General features: G+C 43.6%; 1 protein-coding gene across 1 annotated transcript in view; it reads right to left on the reverse strand.

Annotated features, from left to right (window-relative positions):
• Positions 1 to 22,944, reverse strand: part of GAB3 (GRB2 associated binding protein 3) — a 112,839-nt gene that overhangs the window by 32,655 nt on the left and 57,240 nt on the right. Inside the window, exon 2 of the mRNA XM_060756227.2 lies at positions 9,128 to 9,431. Coding sequence (XP_060612210.2) covers positions 9,128 to 9,431 — 304 coding nt within the window. The remainder of the gene's footprint in view (positions 1 to 9,127; positions 9,432 to 22,944) is intronic.

Below are 22,944 nucleotides of genomic sequence, written 5' to 3' on the forward strand. Positions count from 1 at the left end.
ATTTAAAAATAGTCTTTCTTTGTCCATGTGGATAAAGTCCTTTGGTAGCTCATGAAGCATGAATACATTCCAAACTGTCTCTCTCTACACCTTCATAGCTTAAGCCTGAACAAAAATGTAACAGTAACCAAAAGTCCCAAGCTTGACCATTTCCCCAGGCATAGCCAGGCCAATCAGCTTCATGCATCTTATTTTACAGTTGACACACACACACACTCACTGATTCCTTGCATGCTCCAACAGAAGAGACCCTAAAGCCATCCAGTCCAAACCCCTTCTGCCAGGAGGGAAGGCAGAATCCAATCCCTCCCAACAGATGGCCATCCCATTTCTGTTGAAAGTGACTCCCCCATATTCCTCTGCCAAACAGTTCTTACCAGCAAGAAATTCTTCCTAATGTTTACAGGGAATTGCTTCTCCTAGAAACGGATCCCTTTGGGGACTGCCAAGGGGCCTTAGATGGGTTTTGTCCATCTGTTATTCTCATCCCTCATTAACAGATGGCCCTTGCGATGGGTAGATGATAAACCACAGTGACATTCAGATAAAAAAAAAGGCAGGGTGTGATCCTCATCTCTGGAGAGATTCAGACCCGAGGGGCCCTTAAGTGAAGCTTGGAGGCAAGTGTTTTCCTCACAAATCCACATATTTACATTTCATTATTGGCAAGGTACTTTGGCTCTCCTGGGAAAAGGAGATTGTAGGTAGAAATCCACAGAGCTAGAAAAGGTTTATTTTCTAGGTTGCAAAACATTTCTCCAAGGTTGGTCGAGATCCAGGGTACATCGACATGGCATTGAACATTTGCCACTGTGTTATTTTGATGGAAACCTGAGATAAAGCGGGTTATAAATCTATTATTATTATTATTATTATTATTATTATTATTATTTGAAACACAACAAGGTGAGTCCGCAGCAAACAAGATCACTCTGCTGGCTATTGTATTGGATCATTCATCGGACACTTCCGAAGTGTTTAGGACTGTGTGATGTATCAGCGAATAATGTGTGCAGATTCCAGTAAGGTGGCCTTTTGCAGCTGGCAGATGGTAATTTTGTCAGCGTTGATTGTGTTTAAATGCAGGCCAAAGTCTTTCAACGCTACTCTGTAATGAAGAGGAATAGAGATAATATGTGGTCAAAGGCTTTCATGGCTGGAATCACTGGGTTACTGTGACTTTTCTGGGCTGTATGGCCATATTCCAGCAGCATTTTCTCCTGATGTTTTGCCCAAATCTATGGCAGACATTCTCAAAGGTTGTGAAGTTTGTTGGAAACTAGGCAAGTGGGGTTTAGATCTCTGTGGAATGTCCAGAGTGGGAGAAAGATCTTGTCTGTTGGAGGCAAGAGTGAATTTTGCAATTGGCCAGCTTGATTAGTATTGAATAGCCTTGCAGCTTCAAAGTCTAGCTGCTTCCTGCCTGGGGGAATCCTTCATTGGGACGTGTTTCTAGACAGGAAATAATCAGTGTCAGCTAACACCTCCCAACAAAGGAATTCCCCCAGGCAGGAAGCTGTAAGCTTTGAAGCTGCAAGGTCATTCAATGCTAATCAAGGTGGCCAATTACAATATTCACATTTGCCTCAAGCAGACAAGAGTTGGGTTGTTGTAAGTTTTTTGGGCTATATGGCCATGCTCTAGAAGCATTCTCTCCTGATGTTTCGCCTGCATCTATGCCAAGCATCCTCAGAGGTTGTGAGGATGCTTGCCATAGATGCAGGCAAAACGTCAGGAGAGAATGCTTCTAGAAGATGGCCATATAGCCCGAAAAACCTACAACAACCCAGTGATTCCAGCCATGAAAGCCTTCAAGAAGACGAGAGTTCTTTCTCCCACTCAGGACATTATTCCACAGATATATCAACTTAACTTGCCTAGTTTCCAACAGACCTCCACAATCTCTGAGGATGCCTGCCATAGATGTGGGCGAATGTCAGGAGAGAATGGGTGAAACGTCAGGAGAGAATGCTTCTGGAAGATGGCCATATAGCCCGAAAAACCTACAACAACCCAGTGATTCCAGCCATGAAAGCCTTCAAGTTCTTTCTCCCACCCAGGACATTATTCCACAGATATATCAACAACGTGCCTAGTTTCCAACAGACCTCACAACCTCTGAGGATGCCTGCCATAGATGTGGGCGAAATGTCAGGAGAGAATGTGTGAAACGTCAGGAGGGAATGCTTCTAGAAGATGGCCATATAGCCCGAAAAACCTACAACAACCCAGTGATTCCAGCCATGAAAGCCTTCAAGTTCTTTCTCCCACCCAGGACATTATTCCACAGATATATCAACAACGTGCCTAGTTTCCAACAGACCTCACAACCTCTGAGGATGTCTGCCATAGATGGGGGCGAAATGTCAGGAGAGAATGGGTGAAACGTCAAGAGAGAATGCTTCTAGAAGATGGCCATATAGCCCGAAAAACCTACAACAACCCAGTGATTCCAGCTAACAAAGCCTTCAAGAAGACGAGAGTTCTTTCTCCCACCCAGGACATTATTCCACAGATATATCAACTTAACTTGCCTAGTTTCCAACAGACCTCACAACCTCTGAGGATGCCTGCCATAGATGTGGGCGAAATGTCAGGAGAGAATGCTTCTGGAACATGGCCATGCAGCCTGGAAAACTCACAGCAACCAAGGAATAGAGATATATCCCTTCGGGATGCACGACTGGCAGCCTACCTACCTTAAAGACACACAATCCCATCTGATTTTGGAAGCTAAGCAGGGTCAGCCCTGTTTAATACTTGGAGGGGAGACAGCCAAGGAATCCCAGGTGCAGAAGGCTCTATTTTAGAGGAAGGACTTGGAAAAACCACCTCTGAGTGTGTCTTGCCTGAGAAAAGCCTAAATGCAAACCATAAACGCAGCGTTGAAAGCTTAGCTTGGTGAAGTCATGTGCACTTCTGCACATTTCCTTGAAAGCCTGGTAATAGAATTAATGCCCATTAAAGGCTCTGGCATAACAGCTGCAGATCATAAATAATGCATGCCCATTTTCTATGGGAGAGAACAAGGGCACCACACTTCTCTCCCTCCTCTAGCAAGGATATGCCCTGATCAACAAAAACAGAAAGTTCCTAAGTGCTTAGATGCATTACGAAATGAAATAAAATGCCCCCTTGCTATGTATTTTGTCTGCGGAAAGCCATGTCAGTCCAAGCAGCATCTCAGCATGCTTTCTATTAGTGTTTCAGGGCCAAAACTACACATCTCATCCCCAGGAATAAAATTGGGATTTTAAAAATATATTGTCTCTTGAAAAAAATAACAAAACAATATATTCAGATTAGATAAATGTTGATTTAATATGATGTTTGGGTATGAATGGAATTGTATGGAAGAATGAATGAATGAGAGCTAATAATTTGACACCATTCTAAAGATTTAAGGCCTGCAATGAATAACCACCTGCTTGCTGGAATGTAATTAAAAGTTCCTAATGAGCACAAGGACTGTACTGCAGTCAGCTGCATTGAGATCACTACTGACCGAAAGGTCATGAGTTCGAATCCAGCCCGGGTCGGAGTGAGCTTCCAACCAATTTGTGTAGCTTGTTGTCGACCTTTGCAGCCCGAAAGACAGTTGCATCTGTCAAGTAGGAAATTTAGGTGCCACTTATGTGGGGAGGCTAATTTAACTAATTTACGAGGCCATAAAAATCTCCAGCAAGCATGCAAAGAATGAGGAAGTGCTTAATCAGTATCACAAATGGACAGTGAAGCAACAGCTCCCCTGCTGGCCAGAATACCCTCATGAAAATGTTAAATAGCCTCTGAGTGTCTGTCTATATATCCTCAGAGGTTGTGAGGATGCTTGCCATACATTCAGGCGAAACGTCAGGAGAGAATGCTTCTAGAACATGGCCATATAGCCCGTAATTAAAAGTTGCTAGTGAGCACAAGAACTGTACTGCAGTCAGCTGCATTAAGATCACTACTGACTGAAAGGTCATGAGTTCGAATCCAGCCCGGGTCGGAGTGAGCTTCCGACCAATTTGTGTAGCTTGTTGTCGACCTTTGCAACCCGAAAGACAGTTGCATCTGTCAGGTAGGAAATTTAGGTACCACTTATGTGGGGAGGCTAATTTAACTAATTTACAAGGCCATAAAAATCTCCAGCAAACATGCAAAGAATGAGGAAGTGCTTCATCAGTGTCACAAATGGACAGTGAAGCAACAGCTCCCCTGCTGGCCAGAATACCCTCATGAAAATGTTAAATAGCCTTGAGTGTCTGTCTATATATGTTGTGTGTCTATGGCATTGAATGTTTGCCATGTATATGTACATTGTAATCCACCCTGAGTACCCTGCGGGGTGAGAAATGTGGAATATAAATACTGTAAATAAAATAAAATAAATACCCAAGTTTGGAAATGACGCAATGTAATCAAATTTCAAATCAAATCTGTGAATCATCAAATCCACCAAAGTCAAAACCACCTGTTGTAATGCAAAGTATAGCAAATTATAAATTCTTTGGGCAGCAACAGCTTGAGGTTCCAATGATATTGAGGTGGGAAATCCACTCAGTGTATTACTTTGGAGTCATCTATGCTGATCAATGCAAAACACAGCTTCAGCACTTTGGACAGCCCCATCAAAACCCAAAGTGGATCCATTGCTTTGCTGACATTAGAGCAGCATTTATCAACCTAAGGGTCGAGACACTAGGGGGGTCACAAGGGGGTGTCAAAGGGGTCGCCAAAGACCATCAGAAAACATATTGTCAAGGTCTATTTCCCCCAAACTCAAGTGGTGGTCACATTTGGGCATATTGAGTATTTGTGCCAAGTTTGGTACAGATCCATCATTGTTTGAGTCCACAGTGCTCTCTGGATGGAGATGAACTACAACTCCAACACTCAAGGTCAATGCCCATCAAATCCTTCTAGTATTTTCTGTTGGTCATGGTAGTTCTGTGGGCCAAGTCTGGTTCAATTCTATCATTAGTGGGGTTCAGAATGCTCTTAGACTGTAGGTGAACTATAAATCCCAGCAACTACAACTCCCAAATGTCAAGGTCTATTTCCCCCAAACTCCAGTGGTGTTCACATTTGGGCATATTGAGTATTCGTGCCAAGTTTGGTCCAGATCCATCATTGTTCGAGGTCACAGTGGTCTCTGGATGGAGGTAAACTACAACTCCCAACACTCAAGGTCAATGCCCACCAAACCCTTACAGTATTTTCTGTTGGTCGTGGGAGTTCTGTATCCTGAGTTTGGTTCAATTCAATCATTGGTGGGGTTCAGAATGCTCTTTGATTGTAGGTGAACTATAAATCCCAGCAACTACAACTCCCAAATGTCAAGGTCTATTTTCCCCAAACTCAAGCGGTGGTCACATTTGGGCATATTGAGTATTCATGCCAAGTTTGGTCCAGATCCATCATTGTTCGAGTTCACAGTGGTCTCTGGATGGAGATGAACTACAACTCCAACATTCAAGGTCAATGCCCACCATATCCTTCTGGTATTTTCTGTTGGTCACGACAGTTCTGTGTGCCAAGTTTGGTTCAATTCCATCATTGAAGGAATTCAGAATGCTATTTGATTATAGGTAAACTATAAATCCTAGAAACTACAACTCCCAAATGACCACTTTAACTGTCATTGCTCCATGCCACAGAATCCTGGAATGTGCAGTCTTTCAAGTTCTTTATCCTGCTTGTGCCTCACCAAACTACAAATCCCATAATTCCACAGCATTGGGCCAGGGCAGCAAAAGTGGCATCAAAGCCCTCATTTCCACTCCAATGCTGTTTTCTCTGTTGGCCAAAAATGCTTGAATTCAGACGTGGGCACAGAAATGGGTTTGTTGTTGATAGGGATTCAACTACTCAGTTGCTGGCACTACTTTAGTTATGTTTCTAATTATGTTCTAGTTATGTTTTAGTCCAGATACTGGATTTAATTCAGTATTTTAATGCTCTTGATTAATTTGACTTCCCTTCCAGCAGAGTGGCTCGGCATAAATTTTAAAAATCTATACGATTAACCATAATTCAAGAAGATACAGTTTTGTAATTATCACCAATGTTATCATTCATATATTCACTGATGATTATGACAATTGGTGAATATCCAAGTAATTTTTTAATTGTTTCAGAAGCAAATTGAGAATGTACTGCATGTCGCTTCTGGTGTAAGAGACTTGGCCATCTACAAAGTTGTCGCCCAGGGGATGCCCAGAGGTGTTGCCATCCTGTGGGACACTTCTCTCATGTCCCTGCATTGTAAGCTGGAGCTGACAGATGGGAGCTCACCCCATCTCGCAAATCTGAACCACTGACCTTTAGGTCAGCAGTTCAGTTAGCATAAGGGTTTATCCCATTGCGCCACCACAATGAGTCCAAGTAATTACTGGGCCCACCAGATTGACTTTCTAAGATGGTAAAACGTTGTGAATGAGGAAGGAGAAGAGAGGCTGCAGCAGTTTGCTTTTGCTTGATCCAACTGGGAAGGGCAGAGGATGAACTGGGACTGTATTTGCAAAATTGGGAAAGTTAGAAGATATTTGACATAATAATAATAATAATAATAATAATAATAATAATAATAATAATTTATTTATTTATATTTTGCCCTTCTCACCCCAAAGGGGACTCAGGGCGGATCACAAGTACACATACACAGCAAACATTCAATGCCGTTTGTATAGACAGTACACTGACAGAAAGTACAGAAAGGAGGTGTTGTTTCGATGCCATGGATGGTTGGGCTCAAGTCCACAGGGTGTGCTGTCACTCCATCTGCTTTGACGAATAGCCATCAAGACTTCCTCATTCCAGCATTTTCTGATCTTCTTTTTCTTCTTTATGGTGTGTACAACACCTCCCATGCTTTGAGCAATACTTAATTTCTCTAATTATAGCTAAAGCTGCTTTCGAACTGCTTAGGTCAACAGTGAGCAGGGCTGATGGTCGGCTGCTCATGCCGACCTGGGGCTTCGATCTTGCAACCTTTCGGTTGATAGATCTTATAGTTGCTGATGATTTACCAGCTGTGCTAAACCTCCGAATGTACACTCTCACTCATTGCTGTATACCTGGGCCGCTATTTATGGAAGGATTTTCCCCTGGATATATATATATATTATGACTCAACTATGATCATATTAGCCATTCCAGCAAATCATCCGCTCAATCAAGGAAAACATGGAGGCAAATGAATCTGACATTTGGACATGTCTTTGGAGTCGAAAAACAAATTAAAGCAGTGCCTAGGTTTGGTATGATTCAATTATGATGTTGGAACACAGCATTTGATTCATTTTCTTTCTGAAGGACACAGAACCCTTTCTCGGAACCAGTTGAAGGGTTTGTTGGATGATTCATTCCCAGGCATTCTATAAATGCGGTGTAAGAGCAGAAAGCACATTAGGCTCGTCGCCATTGTTTTTTCGTCTCTTTAAGACCATATTTCCCTTCGAAGTTTAGTTGCCTTTCCAAAATATTTGGAAAAATTGAAAAAATTGTTCAACCTTAGTGGAGAAAATAAATTCAGAAACGAACGCCTTCAAATAACCCCTTCTTTTCTAATCCTTTCCATTTCACCAAGCTAACAAAGAACAAAACATGGAGATGGAAATATTGAATTCAATTTTTTTTATCCTGAAATTTCAAATTGTTTAATAGAACAACGATTCTATTATTGCTCCCAAGGAGAAATGCCATTTTCAGGACTGTTTGGGAATGCACATTTGAAACAGGTGCATGTTTTTGAACGGCTAGGTTGGTAGAAGCTGGGGCTAACAGCGGGAGCTCACCACACTCTGCAGATTTGAACCACTGACCTTTCGGTCAGCAAGTTTGGCAGCTCAGTGCTTTAACCCACTGGGGGCTCCCTAATAAGCAAAATATTAACCAGAAATAAATTCAGAGCATAGTCATCTTTCCACATTTGCTGGGGTTAGGGACATAGACCCTGTGAAAGTAAAAAATCCCCCCCCCCCCCAAAAAAAATATCTGAGAGAACACTCTTTAGTAATATCTGGCTTCTCTATGGTCAGCTTATGCAGGTCAGCTTTTGCAGATGTTAAGAGATTTGTGTAAAATGTTCTCTCTATGAATCTTTAGGTCCTCTACTACAACCCTGGTTAACTTCAAACAGAGGCTGGATGGCCATCTGTCGAGGGTGCTTTGAATGCAATATTACTGCTTCTTGGCAGGGGGTTGGACTGGATGACCCATGCGGTATCTTCCAACTCTATGTTTCTATGAAATGTGGAGGGACAACTGTACAATGTTCTTCCCCGATGCATACGTACTTATGGTGAAGTTGAAACCACAAATAACAACTTCTCACAACTCTACAGTTGGCTTCCATCACATTAGATGACCCAGAGAATATTTCTCTCAGAATTTCTAAGTCTCCATAATGGCTAATTGTCATATGTTCTGCAGTTGATGGTGCTTGGTGATGGAAGGGTTAATGTAAGTATTAGTTCTAAAGGGTTTAGTAATCTGTAAGTAAGAGTTCATGGGTGAAAGCAATTAAGGGTGGAGGTATACAAGAGATAGGTTGCAGCTGGATGTTTGTGGATATAAGGAGTGAGCCTTGGAAGTGATGTTTGGGAGAAATGTATTGTCATATTTTGGTGGTGGATGCTGCTGGTTTTCCCCCCAGGTCTGTTGGATTTTCGGTATCCTGACCTGTCTCCTGTTATCTTGGAACTCTGGAACCTTGGACTGGCTTTTGACTAGTGTATGGACTTTTGATCCTTGGACTCTGTTATTGAACTCTCGTCGTTTGACCACTGGACTGGACCCTTTTGACTACGGAGTTGTTTTTGCTATCAGTTTTTGTTTATTCTGTGGCTGAGTACTATCTTTATATTTTATATTTTGGTCTATTAAAACAGCCTGCAAGTAAGTGCTGTTTTAATTCAACTGTTTGATAAAACTGGGAGTTTGGTTCATCTCTACCTAAATAAGGCAGAGCCCTGGCAACGTGACACTAATACAATTAGCCTTCAGAAGAAGTTGACTGTTGCATTGTACTGGAGGACCTATAGAGTCATAGAAATAACATTTTAATCAAATATGTGAATAACCAGATCCACAAATGTGAAAAGTCAACGATAGTCTGCTCCTTCACTTCTTTCCTTCTTACCTGTCCCATCTTCTAAATGCCCAAAGTTGCAGATCTGGGTGATGTGGTGGACCCATGCTTGCATCTCCTCCTCGGACTTGGCCACCAGATAGAAGGTGCGGTACGCCGTCTTCACAACAAAGACAAAATTGTTCTGGAACTCCTTCTTGATGAAATTCAGTCCCGACTGCTTCATCACCTCGCACTCGTTCAGGTCAATGACCCTGATGGGTTTCTTGGAATGACTGTTCCGGTAGTACTCCAGGACATCGGGGTTGCCACTCATGCGGCCTTGGCGCAACACGAACCAACGCTTCCGCCAAGCCTGCGCAAGGAAGAGCAACAAAGAAGGCATCACTGATGGGAAACAAAAGAAAAGGACTTATTCCAGGTAATAATAATAATAATAATAATAATAATAATCTTTATTTGTACCACGCTACCATCTCCCCAAGGGACTTGGTACAGCTTACATGAGGCCGAGCCCACAAAACAACAATAAGCAATAACAACAATAATACAAAACAATAAATAAACTCATAAGCAAATCTAAGCAATAAACACTAACAATAACACGACGTGTTTAAAAACCTATGGCTGGGCCAAATGTAATAATTACAAATTTTAAAAAATAATGCTGGGCATGACAAGCTAACATGTAACTGGGATAGAAATTTTGGAGAGGGAGAAAATGTGCAGACAATCTTAGATCATTAATAAAGTGCGTTTAGGGACATATTGCTCGGAGTTTCCTTATTCTGGGAAGGCACACTGAAACAACCACGTTTTCATGCTCCTCCTAAACACTGCCAGAGTTGGGGCTTGCCTAATGTCCTTGGGGAGTGAGTTCCAGAGTCGAGGGGCCACCACCGAGAAGGCCCTATCCCTCGTCCCCACCAATCGCGCCTGTGATGGAGGTGGGATCGTGAGAAGGGCCTCTCCAGATGATCGAAGAGATCGTGTGGGTTCGTACACAGAGATGCGGTCACGCAGATAGGCGGGTCCCAAACCGTTTAGGGCTTTGTAGGTAAGTGCTTGCACCTTGAATTGGGACCGGTAAATGAATGGCAGCCAATGGAGCTCCTTAAACAGAAGGGTTGACCGCTCCCTGTAAGGAGCTCCAGTTAACAACCTGGCTGCAGCTCACTGAACCAGATACAGGGCATTTGGGGTTACTTTCCACTACATCCATGGAAAGGTTATGGGCCCAGGTGTTGCACTCCAGAACAGGAATAACCCTCTGACTTTAAAACACCACACGTTGAGTAGGAAAACAATCCTTTTTTATTAAAGAAAATTAAAAACAGCAAGGTAGAAATATTTGCTTTAATAAAGTAGATAAGTCCAAATAAAGTGGGAAGATAAGCAGGAACAAAGTATTTCAAGGCAAGATTCAGCAAAGTTCAAAAGCAAAGTTCAGACTTTTGTAATAAACGCCAAAGAACCAGGAAAACATTAATCCACAGCATGAGTATATAATCCCAAGAGACAAAGAGTCAAACCATGAACAAGAAATCCTTAACATGAACCTGCAAAGCAAGGCTTCCATAGAACAAGAACTAGGACTTATTTATTTATTTATTTGTTTCGAGTACTTCTACCCTGCCCTTCTCAACCCCCGAAGGGGGACTCAGGGCGGCTTACAAAAAAGGCACAATTCGATGCCTACACAAAATACAAAATACGCATACATACAAAACAGCAGTTAAACAATTATCACAGTTAAAACAGTCGGTATATCACACAATCAATAAAACTAATCTCATGCTCAGCGTTCGTCTTTCAGAGTTCCATAATTCCATTCCACTTAGTCAATTCCTGTCCATCGTCAAGGTCCATTCTTTATCTGCCAGATTGTCTGAATGCCTGGTCCCAAATCCATGTTTTCAATTTTTTCCTAAAGGAAAGGAAGGAGGGATGTCGCTGATCTAATTTCCCCGGGGAGTGAATTCCACGGGTGAGGGGCCACCACTGAGAAGGTCCTGCTCCTCATCCCCGCCAATCTCACTTGTGATAGAGGCGGGGTCGAGAGCAGGGCCTCCCCAGAAGATCTTAGACTCAAAGGTGGGACATTGAGGGAGATCCATTCGGACAGATACACTGGGCCAGAACCGTATAGGGTTTTGTAGGTCAAAACCAGCACTTTGAATTGTGCTCGGAATTGGATCTGCAGCCAGTGGAGCTGACACAGCAGGGGGGTGGTATGCTCCCTGTATAATGCTCCTGTAAGTACTCTGACTGCCTCCCGCTTAGCAGGATTCTGAAACAATGCTTCATCTAACTATTTTTTCCTTGGTGAGAACTTTATATCCCAACACCCAGAAACTCAGAAACTGGTTTCGTTTTCCTTGACTGCCTCTAGCCCTTATCTCTTGAAGCCTAGTAGAACGGCAAAGGCCTTGGCTGAGCTGTCTGTTTTGGCTAAATCCCAGCCGTCTGTCTATGTGCTTATTATCTATCTGCTCATTATTTTCTCCAGGTGTCAAGTTGTTTTCAAACCCCAAATCTTGGGAACTCTCTGGGTCAGGGAGTAAACTATCATCCCTATATACCATGTAGGAACATTCTCATGGTGTCCCTATGTCATTCTCTGCATTAATATCATTGACCAAACCATCTCCATCTTGACCCTCAGTGACATCATTCCCATCAGAAGCACCTTGATCCTGAAACACAAACACAGGCTGAACTCCAACACCAGGAGACAATAAGTAAATGGTCATGGGTTTAGAATACCAATTATCAACTTTCAGCAGGATATCCATGGAGTTGCATCAGAGAAACTAAAGATTCTTTCGAGTTAAAAAGGAGAGCATTTTTAATTAATAGTTTTCATGGCAGTCCTGTACCCCAACTCTTCAAAGCAGCTCAGGTAGGTGCTTGAACATGAGCTTTCTTTATCCAGCTGCGAAGAGCATCCCCACATTTATTTTTGAATTCCTGGAAATGATTCTGTAATTGCTCTGAAGCTCTGATGCACATTTACCGAGCCATTTGCTTTTAGTGGCCTCAGAGCAGCCTTTCGAGGCACCACTGAAGAGCAAGCATTGATCTGCTTTAATTGGTATCCATCCTCCACAAAATGAGGCACAAAGCAAAACAGAGACACAGATCATAGAATCACGATTTGTTTTTTCCAGATGATCTGGTGATCTGGTCTCTGCATTTGACCAGATGGTCCTGGTCAAATACGGAGAGTGCAATCTGGCGACTTGCTGCTGGCTTATGGACTATTTATGGCCTTTTCCATAAGGTCCACTTAGACCTAAGGGGACCCCATAAAGAAAAGACCTCCAAGTGTCCTGCTTTGATTGTGCCTGCACCTGATCTCTCTAGGGATTCTGGGACTGTTAGTAATTTGTGACTACATGTGAAAAAGATCTTAGGAGTCCTTGTGGACAACAAGTTAAACATGAGCCAACAATGTGATGCGGCAGCAGAAAAAGTCAATGGGATTTTGGTCTGCATCAATAGGAGTCTAGTGTCTAGATCCAGGGAAGTCATGCTACCCATTCTCTATTCTGCCTTGGTTAGACCACACCTGGAATATTGTGTCCAATTCTGGGCACCACAATTGAAGAGAGATATTGACAAACTGGAATGTGTCCAGAGGAGGGTGACTAAAATAATCAAGGGTCTGGAGAACAAGCCCTATGAGGAGCGGCTTAAAGAGCTGGACATGTTTAGCCTGAAGAAGAGGAGGCTGAGAGGAGATATGATAGCCATGTATAAATATGTGAGAGGAAGTCATAGGGAGGAGGGAGCGAACTTGTTTTCTGCTGCCCTGGAGACTAGGATGCGGAACAATGGCTTCAAACTACAAGAAAGAAGATTCCATCTGAACATTAGGAAGAACTTCCTGACTGTGAGAGCTGTTCAGCAGTGGAACTCTCTGCCCCGAAGTGTGGTAGAGGCTCCTTCCTTGGAAGCTTTTAAACAGAGGCTGGATAGCCATCTGTCGGGGTGCTTTGAATGTAATTTTCCTGCTTCTTGGCAGAGGATTGGACTGGATGGTCCATGAGGTCTCTTCCAACTCTATGATTCATAGAATTCTATGATTCTATGATGGCGATTCTGGGTCTGTAAGTCAGCAGAGGAGTCAGCAAGAGGTTTTAAGCCCTGAAAATGAGCGGTCTGTGTCTGAAGGCCACATTCCTGAAAGGCAGTTCACTAGGGAAGCAAGGTCAGGAACAGATCTGAGCTCAGAGGATGGTGATAAAAGTCCAGGTGGACAGGCTAATGAGCAGTTAGACAGGAGATTTACGTTCTGTCAACATAGGGCTTCTTAAGAGAGATATGAAGGTAAAGACGCTTATTAGCCAAGAAATTTTTATCAGTTTCCCAGAGGAGATGGCATTATTTTCTCTCTATATTAGCTAACCCAGCAGATGGGCTCTTTAGTCCAGGAAACATTGGTGCTGAGTAAAGGTCTATGGTCAAGTCAAAGGATTTCTAGATTCATGTTTCATTTTGGTTCATACTTCATGATTCCTAGTTTGAGGACTGTTCCTGAATTTCATGTTTTGGATTTATTCTGCTTTTGTATTCCTGGTTTTTGATGCTCCTCCTGTACTTTTGTACTTGGGGTTTTTTTACACTATTTTTCTGAATTGCTTTTTATATATATATTCTTCAATAAACTGCTTTGCTATTTTACCTTGGACTGGAGTGTGTGTTAAGTACAGAGGTGGTTTCCAGCCTTGGAGTACAACAAGGTTTTGCAAATTCAAGGCTTCCTTGTTTGAATCTATCCATCTGGAAGGGATAGGCGATCCTTCGGTGCTGACCTACAAACTGGCTCAATCTTTTCCTACTTCCATCTTCCTTGGTCAAACACTATTATGTTTTCTAGTGAGCATCTCATGATATGTCCAAGAGACAATAGCTTCTGTTGAGTCTTCTTGGTTTCTTGTGAGAGTTCAGAACTCAATTTGCTCTAAGACCCATTCATTTTCCTTGTTTTCTTTCAATGCCATTAATAATAATAATAATAATAATAATAATAATAAACAACTTTATTTGTATCCCGCCACCATCTCCCCAATGGAAACTTGGGGCAGCTTACATGAGGACAAGCCCAACAACGCAATACAATAAATAGGACTTCCTCTGGCACATTCTACATTTTCTTCCCATTGGCTTTCTTCACGATCCAGTTTTCAAAACTGTAACATATAAATACTATGGACAAGGATATTCCTGGGTTCAGAGATTGTTTGGATATTTTTTTTAGATTTGGAAATCCCGCAAAGTGGTCCCAAGCATTCGGATAAAGGATGCTCTACTCGTACAAGGTTTCATTTTCTATTTTAAAAAAAGAAAACCAGGAAAATAAGACCCACTCTGTTGTTCCGCCAACAACTTTCATTACTTCGGAGCAGGAAATGGAGGAAACAGCTGCCCGCCTTTCCTGCAATGGGACGGTCTAGGCATTACAGGAAATGCCACGGCTGCCTCCCCGCTTCCTGAAAGGCCGAAAGGGAAGGCAAGGTTAAAACAACAGAGTGGGTGTCTATGTCTACACTGCAGAATGAATACAGTCTGACACCGCTCTAACTGCCATGGCTCAATGCTATGGGATCAAGAGAGTTATAGCTTTGCAATGCCTTTAGCCTTCTCTGGCCAAAAGTGCCAGTGCCTCAGAAAGCTACAAATACTATGATTCCACGGCACTGAGCCATGGCAGTTCAAGTGGTGTTAAACTGCATTCTGTAGATTAATGGTTCTCAACCTGTGGGCCATGGCCCACTGGTGGGCTGCAAGACCTAAAATAAGGTCTGGGGCTCTAGTTTATTAAATATGGTTTTCTGTGGGTGAGCATATGGCAACTACTGGATGGCATGTGTTCTGTATCAGAAACTAGAGCTGATGTGGTCTATCCAATGAAAGTTTTTGTATCAGCACCCCAAATAACCAAACCAAATCAAAAATTGATTGATAACCCTTTTGGTACTAATGTTGGAAAGTGGTCCCTGGTCAAGTAGTCCCTGGTCAAAGTGGTCCCTGGTCAACTGGTCCGTGGTCAAAGTGGTCCCTGGTCAAGTGGTTCCTGGTCAAAGTGTCGCTGGTCAAAGTAGTCCCTGGTCAAGTGACCTCTGGTCAAAGTGGTCCCTGGTCAAAGTAGCCCCTGGTCAAAGTGGTCCCTTGTCAAAGTGGTCCCTGGTCAAAATTATCCCTGGTCAAGTGGTCCCTGGTCAAGTGGTCATTGGTCAAAGTAGCCCCTGGTCAAAGTGGTCCCTTGTCAAAGTGGTCCCTGGTCAAAAAAAGCTTGGGAACCACTCAGGCCCGTAGCCAGGATTTCGTTTCGGGGGGGGCTAAAAAATTTTCAGGGGGGGTTTCGGGGGGGGGCTGAGTTTCGGGGGGGGGGGCTGAGTTTCGGGGGGGGGGGCTGAGTTTCGGGGGGGGGGCTGAGTCTGAGTGAAAGAGGGTCTAGCCTAGCAAACCTTTTGTATCATTACCCCAATACCCCCATACATATGGGATATATTGAGAATGGTGATCAAATCATGATATTAATAAACATAACAGTTTAAATAATGCACCAGTAAGGCCTTTTCGCGAACCACCATGAGAATTTCGGGGGGGGCTGAAGCCCCCCGAGCCCCCCCCCCTGGCTACATGCCTGGAACCACTGCTGTAGATGCACCCAAATTATTATTGACTCTTGGAATTGTCCAAACCCTTGCCGTCAGTTTAAAGGTAAAACAGATCGCTGAAAACAAATAGCAAAAAATACCAAAACAAAACAACGAATAGCACAACATTCCAAGCAAATACTATCACAACATTCCAGGCAACTGATAGCACAAGGAGTAGTTTTGTTGCTTGGAATAAGGCAGTTGTGTAATGAATTATAGAAGCGTTTCTCAACCTGAAGGTTGGGATCCTTGGGAAGGTGTCATGAGGGGTGTCTGAGGGGTCCAGATCCATCATTGTTTGAGTCCACAGTGCTCTCTGGATGTAGATGAACTACAACTTCAAAACTCAAGGTCAATGCTCATCAAACCCTTCCAGTACTTTCTGTTGGCCTTGGGAGTTCTGTGTGCCAAGTTTGGTTCAATTCCATTGTTGGTGGAGTTCAGAATCCTCTTTGATTGTAGGTGAACTATAAATCCCAGCAACTACAACTCCCAAATGACAAAATCAATCACCCCAATCCCACCAGTATTCAAATTTGGGAGTATTGGGTATTTGTGCCAAATTTGGTCCAGTGAATGAAAATACATCCTGCGTATCAGATATTTACATGACAATTCATAACAGTAGCAAAATCCCAGTTATGAAGTAGCACAACACGCTTGCTACGCCAGCTTCACTGGCTGTCTATTAGCTTCCGAGCTTTTGGTTCTGGCCCTGTTTACCTGTCTGACTGTATCTCCCACTACGAGCCACCTAGGACCTTAAGATCGTCAGGGGAGGTCCTGCTCTCAGTCCCCTCACCATCACAATCACACTTGGTGGGGACGAGAGATAGGGCCTTCTCCGTGGTGGCCCCTCAGCTATGGAATTCCCTTCCAAACGAAATCAGATCTGCTCCATCTCACCTGTCCTTTCGAAAAAAGGTGAAATCCTGGCTGTGGGAACAGGCCTTTGCAGACTAGACATAATAATAATAATAATAATAATAATAATAATAATAATAATACTTTATTTATATACCGCTCTATCTCCCGAGGGGACTCAGAGTGGTTCCCAGGGAAACATCACTGACTTGCTGGCAAAGTTACGGTTTTTAATGAACTATGTTGGACTGCTTTTAGGATTACTACTGAATTTGGTGTTGTATTTAATGTTTTTATATTTATTATATTATGTATATGTATGTTTTTCTTATTGTGGGCACTATGCTGTGCCGGTTGTTAGCCGCCCTGAGTCCCTCTGTGGAGGTGAGATAGGGCGGGATATAAATGCCCCTAAATAATAAATAAATAAATATGGTTGGGGGTCACCACAACATGAGGAACTGTATTAAGGGGTCCTGGCATTAGTAAGGTTGAGAAACACTGACCTAAGCCTTGGATGAACAAATAGCCACATCCAAAGGCAGAGAGACAATGCTTTGGAATAAAGGTTGGAGCCAAACATCATCCTTGTTTCCCAAAAAGCTACATTCCCATCCATCGCCAAATGCTGAGCGCTGAGCGCATGCCCCGATCTATAGCATCGATGCATATTTATGTCCCCGGGAACAGCTGCAAGGCAGTGAGTCATTGCTGCGATTTAATAAACTTGCAAATTTGCTGTCAGGCTAATGGATTCCTTGGGGCCTGTCGGAGTCAAATGGATTTGAAAGCGGCAGGGCTTTAGTGGGAGGAGAAGGCAGGGAAAGCAGCCTCCCAGGCGGCAGACCCTGCAAAAGTATGCACAGGGATATAAACACACATGGTATCTAATGGGTTGGGCTCAATCGACTGCAGCCGGCTCTCCGTATCCACAGATTCTGCATCCACAGCTTGGAAATATGTTTTTATAATTCCCAAAAACATATTTCTGTGGTTATGCCATTTTATATCAGAGGCACCATTTTACTATGTCTTCGGCTGGATCTACCTTGCAATAGAACACAGTTTGATCCACATCTTATGCGTCTGCAACTCCATTTTCCATCGACTTTCAAAAAACATTGGTTTATTAAGCTAATAGCTTTCGTGGAAAGACTCCAAAGTCCTTCCATTCCCCCACCCCTCTTTTGAAAAAAGACAAAACAACCCACAATCTCTAATCCCCTTTCTTACAGTTTATGTGTGACCATAAACACAGATGTCGGCTGCATTTAAACAAAGAGTCTGGAAAGCCCTGCAGGTGGTTAGGATAGCTCACATCACTCCGCAGCTAGCATTAGGGTGCATCTACACTCTAGAATGAATGCACTTTGATACCACTTGAACTGCCTTATCTAAATGCTATGGTATAGAAGGAATTGCAGTTCGGTGAGGCACAGCACTCTTTGGTAGAGAGGGTGAAACTAAAGCTTCCATGATTCTATAGAATTAGGCCATGGCACTTAAGCTGGTGTCAAACTGTGCTAATTCTGCAGTGTAGACACACTACGGCACCCCCAGTAGCACAGCGGGTTAAACTGCTGAGATGCTGAACTTGCTGACCGAAAGGTCGGCAGTTCAAATCCAGGGAGTGAGGTGAGCTCCTGCTGTTAGTCCCAGCTTCTGCCTACCTAGCAGTTCGAAAACATGCCCCCGGTGGCACAGTGGGTTAAACCCCTGTGCTGGCAGGACTGAAGACCGACAGGCCGCAGGTTCGAATCCAGGGAGAGGCGGATGAGCTCCCTCTATCAGCTCCAGCTCCTCATGCGGGGACATGAGAGAAGCCTCCCACAAGGATGATAAAAACATCAAATCCTCCAGGCGTCCCCTGGGCAACGTCCTTGCAGACGGACAATTCTCTCACACCAGTAGTGACTTGCAGTTTCTCAAGTCACTCCTGACACGACAAAACAAACAAACATAGGTACCGCTTCAGCAAGAAGGTAGTGGCGCTTCATGCACTCATGCTGGCCACATGACCTTGGAGGTGTCTACGGAAAACGCCAGGAGATGAGCACCAACTCACAGAGTAAGTGTTTGAGCTTTGGGATATGACTCTGAGTCCCCTTGGGGAGATAGGGCGGGTTATAAATAAAGTATTATTATTATGCACTGTCGAAGACTTTCATGGCCAGAATCACTAGGTTGCTGTGAGTTTTCTAAGCTGTCTGGCCATGTTCCAGAAGCATTCTCACCTGACATTTCAGTCACATCTATGGCAGGCATCCTCAGAGGTTGTGAGGTCTGTTGGAAACTAGGCAAGTGAAGTTTATATATCTGTGGAATGTCCAGGGTGGGAGAAAGAACTCTTGTCTGTTGGAGGCAAGTGTGAATGTTGCAATTGACCACCTTGATTAGCATTGAACATTCCATCTGAACATGAGGAAGAACTTCCTGATTGTGAGAGCTGTTCAGCAGTGGAACTCTCTGCCCCAGAGTGTGGTGGAGTCTCCTTCTTTGGAAGCTTTAAAACAGAGGCTGGATGGCCATCTGTCAGGGGTGATTTGAATGCAATATTCCTGCTTCTTGGCAGGGGGTTGGACTGAATGGCCCATGAGGTCTCTTCCAACTCTTTGATTCTATGATTCTATGAATGGCCTTGCAGCTTCAAAGCCCAGCTCCTTCCTGCCTGGGAGAATCCTTTGTTGGGAAGTGTTAGCTACCCCCAATTATTTCATGCTTGGCGTACCCCTGTTTTCTGCATTGTTCTTTATTTACTGTCCTGGTTTTAGAGTTTTTTAATACTGGTAACCAGATTTTGTTCATTTTCATAGTTCCCTCCTTTCTGTTCAAAATGTCCACATGCTTGTAGATTTCAGTGGCTTCCACCATGTCAGTGGACCAAACAACCACCATGTCAGACTACACAGAGAAGCCATTGAAATCCACAATCATGTGAGCAATTTCAACAGAAAGGAGGAAACCATGAAAATAAACAAAATCTGTATGCTACTATTTAAAAAACTCTAAAATCAGGACAATAAATAAATAGCAACACTCAAAAACAGGAGAATTCCAGACAGGAAACAATCAGGGCCAACTAACACCTCCCAAAAAAGGATTCCCCAGGCAAGGCTATTCAATGCTAATTAAGATGGCCGATTGCAAAATTCACACTTGCCTCAAGCATCGCATAGAATATTAGAATCATAGAATCAAAGAGTTGGAAGAGACCTCATGGACCATCCAGTCCAACCCCCTGCCAAGAAGCAGGAATATTGCATTCAAATCACCCCTGACAGATGGCCACTCATCCTTTGTTTAAAAGCTTCCAAAGAAGGAGCCTCCACCACACTCCGGGGCAGAGAGTTCCACTGCTGAACGGCTCTCACAGTCAGGAAGTTCTTTCTCACATTCAGATGGAATCTCCTTTGAAGCCATTGTTCTGTGTCCTAGTCTCCAGGGCAGCAGTAAACGGGCTTGCTCCCTCCTCCCTGTGGCTTCCTCTCACGTATTTACACATGGCTATCATATCTCCTCTCAGCCTTCTCTTCTTCAGGCTAAACATGCCCAGCTCCTTAAGCTGCTCCTCATAGGGCTTGTTCTCCAGACCCTTGATCATTTTAGTCGCCCTCCTCTGGACACATTCCAGCTTGTCAATATCCCTCTTGAATTGTGGTGCCCAGAACTGGACACAATATTCCAGGTGTGGTCTAACCAAAGCAGAATAGAGGGGTAGCATGACTTCGCAAACCTATTATTATTTTTGTTGCCATTATTGTTGCTGTTGTTGTTGTTGTAAGACCATGGGTTGATTCCTCGGTCAACCATGGAAACCCAGTGAGTGACCATGAGCAAGTCACGCTCTCTCAGCCTCAAAGGAAGGTCATGGCAAACCCTTTCGGAACAATCTTGCCAATAAAACCCCATGATTGGATCATCTTAGGGTCACTGTAAGTCAGAAATGGCTTGAAGGCACATAACAACACAGCCCGAAAGCACTGCTCTGGATTTCACTCCATGCTCACATTTGCTTATTACATGCCATTTAAACAGAAGGCGCTTCTGCTGTCATGTGCCTTCCTCCCAGCCACAACCCCAGTGACCCTTCGCTGCGCTTTCCTTGACAAGATTTATCCAAAGGAGGTTTGCCATCGCCTTCCCTTAAGTCTGAGAGATGGGGCATAACCAAGGACAGCCCAGGCCCCATCTAAACTGCCATATAATGTAGGATTGCTGTGAGTTTTCCAGGCTGTATGGCAATGTTCAAGAAGCATTTTCTCCTGACATTTCACCCACATCTATGGCAGGCATCCTCAGAGGTGGTGAGGTCTGTTGGAAACTAGGCAAGTGAGGTTTATATATCTGTGGAATGATGTCCAGGGTGGAAGAAAGAACGGTTATCTGCTTGAGGCAAGTGTGAATGCTGCAAATGGCCACCTTGATTAGCATTTAACTTGCCAAGTTTTCAACAGAGCCCTCAACCTCCGAGGATTTATTTATTTACTAGCCATCCCCTGCCACGCGTTGCTGTGGCCCAGTCTGGTGATCTGGAAAATAAAGTAAAGAAGAAATGTTGGTTTCTAATATATGTAATTAATTTATTTATTATTTACTTCATTTATATACCGCTTTTCTTAGCTCTTAAGCAAGAAAATGTCTTGATGCTTGTGGGTAAACAGTATTTTTGTTGTTTCTTTGTCAGTGTTATTGTAGAGTTCAGAATGCTCTTTGATTGTAGGTGAACTATAAATCCCAGTAACTACAACTCCCAAATGTCAAGCTCTATTTTCCCCAAACTCCTTCTGTGTTCATATTTGGGCATATGGAGTATTCGTGCCAAGTTTGGTCTAGATCCTTCATTGTTTGAATCCACGGTGCTCTCTGCATGTAGGTGAACTACAACTCCCAAACTCAAGGTCAATGCCCACCAAACCCTTCCAGTGTTTTCTGTTGGTCAGGGGAGTCCTGTGTGCCAAGTTTGGTTCAATTCCATCGTTGGTGGAGTTCAGAATGCTCTTTCATTGTAGGTGAACTATAAATCCCAGCAACTGCAACTCCCAAATGACAAAATCATTTTTTTTAAGTGATGGTCACTCCTTGGGTTAGTAGGTGTCTTGTGGGCAAGTTTGGTAGCAATTAGTCCAGAGGTTTTTGAGTTATGATGTCACTCAAAACAGAGCAGATGGATAGATAGATAGATAGATAGATAGATAGATAGATAGTGTCAGGAGCGAACCAAACAGTTGTATTGTTTGGTTCGCTAAAAAAACACAAAGTTTGCAAACTTGTCATTCTATTAAATGTCCTTTGACCGGTAGCTGGCCACTTGGAGTGCCTCTGGTGTTGCTATAAGAAGGTTCTCCATTGTGCATGTGGCAGGGCTCAGGTTGCATTGTAGTAGGTGGTCTTCTCCACACTCGCATGTCGTGGATTCTACTTTGTGGCTCCATTTCTTAAGGTTGGCTCTGCATCTCGTGGTGCCAGAGCGCAGTCTATTCAGTGCCTTCCAAGTCGCCCAGTCTTCTGCATGCCCAGGAGGGAGTCTCTCATTTGGTATCAGCCATTGATTGAGATTCTGGGTTTGAGCCTGCCACTTTTGGACTCTCGCTTACTGAGGTGTTCCAGCGAGTGTCACTGTAGATCTTAGAAAACAATTTCTTGATTTAAGTCGTTGGCGTGCTGGCTGATATCCAAACAGGGGATGGGCCGGAGATGTCACTGCCTTGGTCCTTTCACTACTGGTTGCTACTTCCTAGACTGCTTGCCATAGATAATAATAAGAATAAGAATACTTTATTTATATTCAGCCCTTCTCACTCCAAAGGGGACTCAGGGCGGATCACAGTACACATACAGGGCAAACATTCAATGCCGCTTTGTATAGACAATACACAGACAGATAGAACAGAAGGAGGTGCCATGGAAGGTTGGGCTCGAGTCCAGGGGGTGCTGTTGCTCTATCCTCTATGACGAAAAGCTGTCAGGACTTCCTCCTTCCTTTTGGTCACCCAGCATTTTCTGATCTTTCTTTATGGCGTCGTAAAACATCTCCCCCGCTTTTAGCGGTGCCCAATTTCTCTAATTCCTGGCCCAACTTACCTGTCCGAATGCATCTCCTCCTATGAACCCGCTAGGACGTTAAAGGGAGGCCCTGCTCTCGGTCCCGTCTGCATCACAAGTATGTCTGGCAGGGACTTCTCAGTGGTGGCCCCTCGGCTGTGGAACACCCTTCCTACAGAAATTAGATCAGCCCCCTCCCTGTTGGCATTTCGGAGGAAAGTGAAGACCTGGTTGTTCGAGCAGGCATTTGAATAGGCAGTGTGTTGAATATAGGAACATGGAACAACGGATTAT

The sequence above is a fragment of the Anolis sagrei genome, chromosome 10, assembly GCF_037176765.1.
Source record: "Anolis sagrei isolate rAnoSag1 chromosome 10, rAnoSag1.mat, whole genome shotgun sequence".
NCBI lineage: Eukaryota > Metazoa > Chordata > Lepidosauria > Squamata > Dactyloidae > Anolis > Anolis sagrei.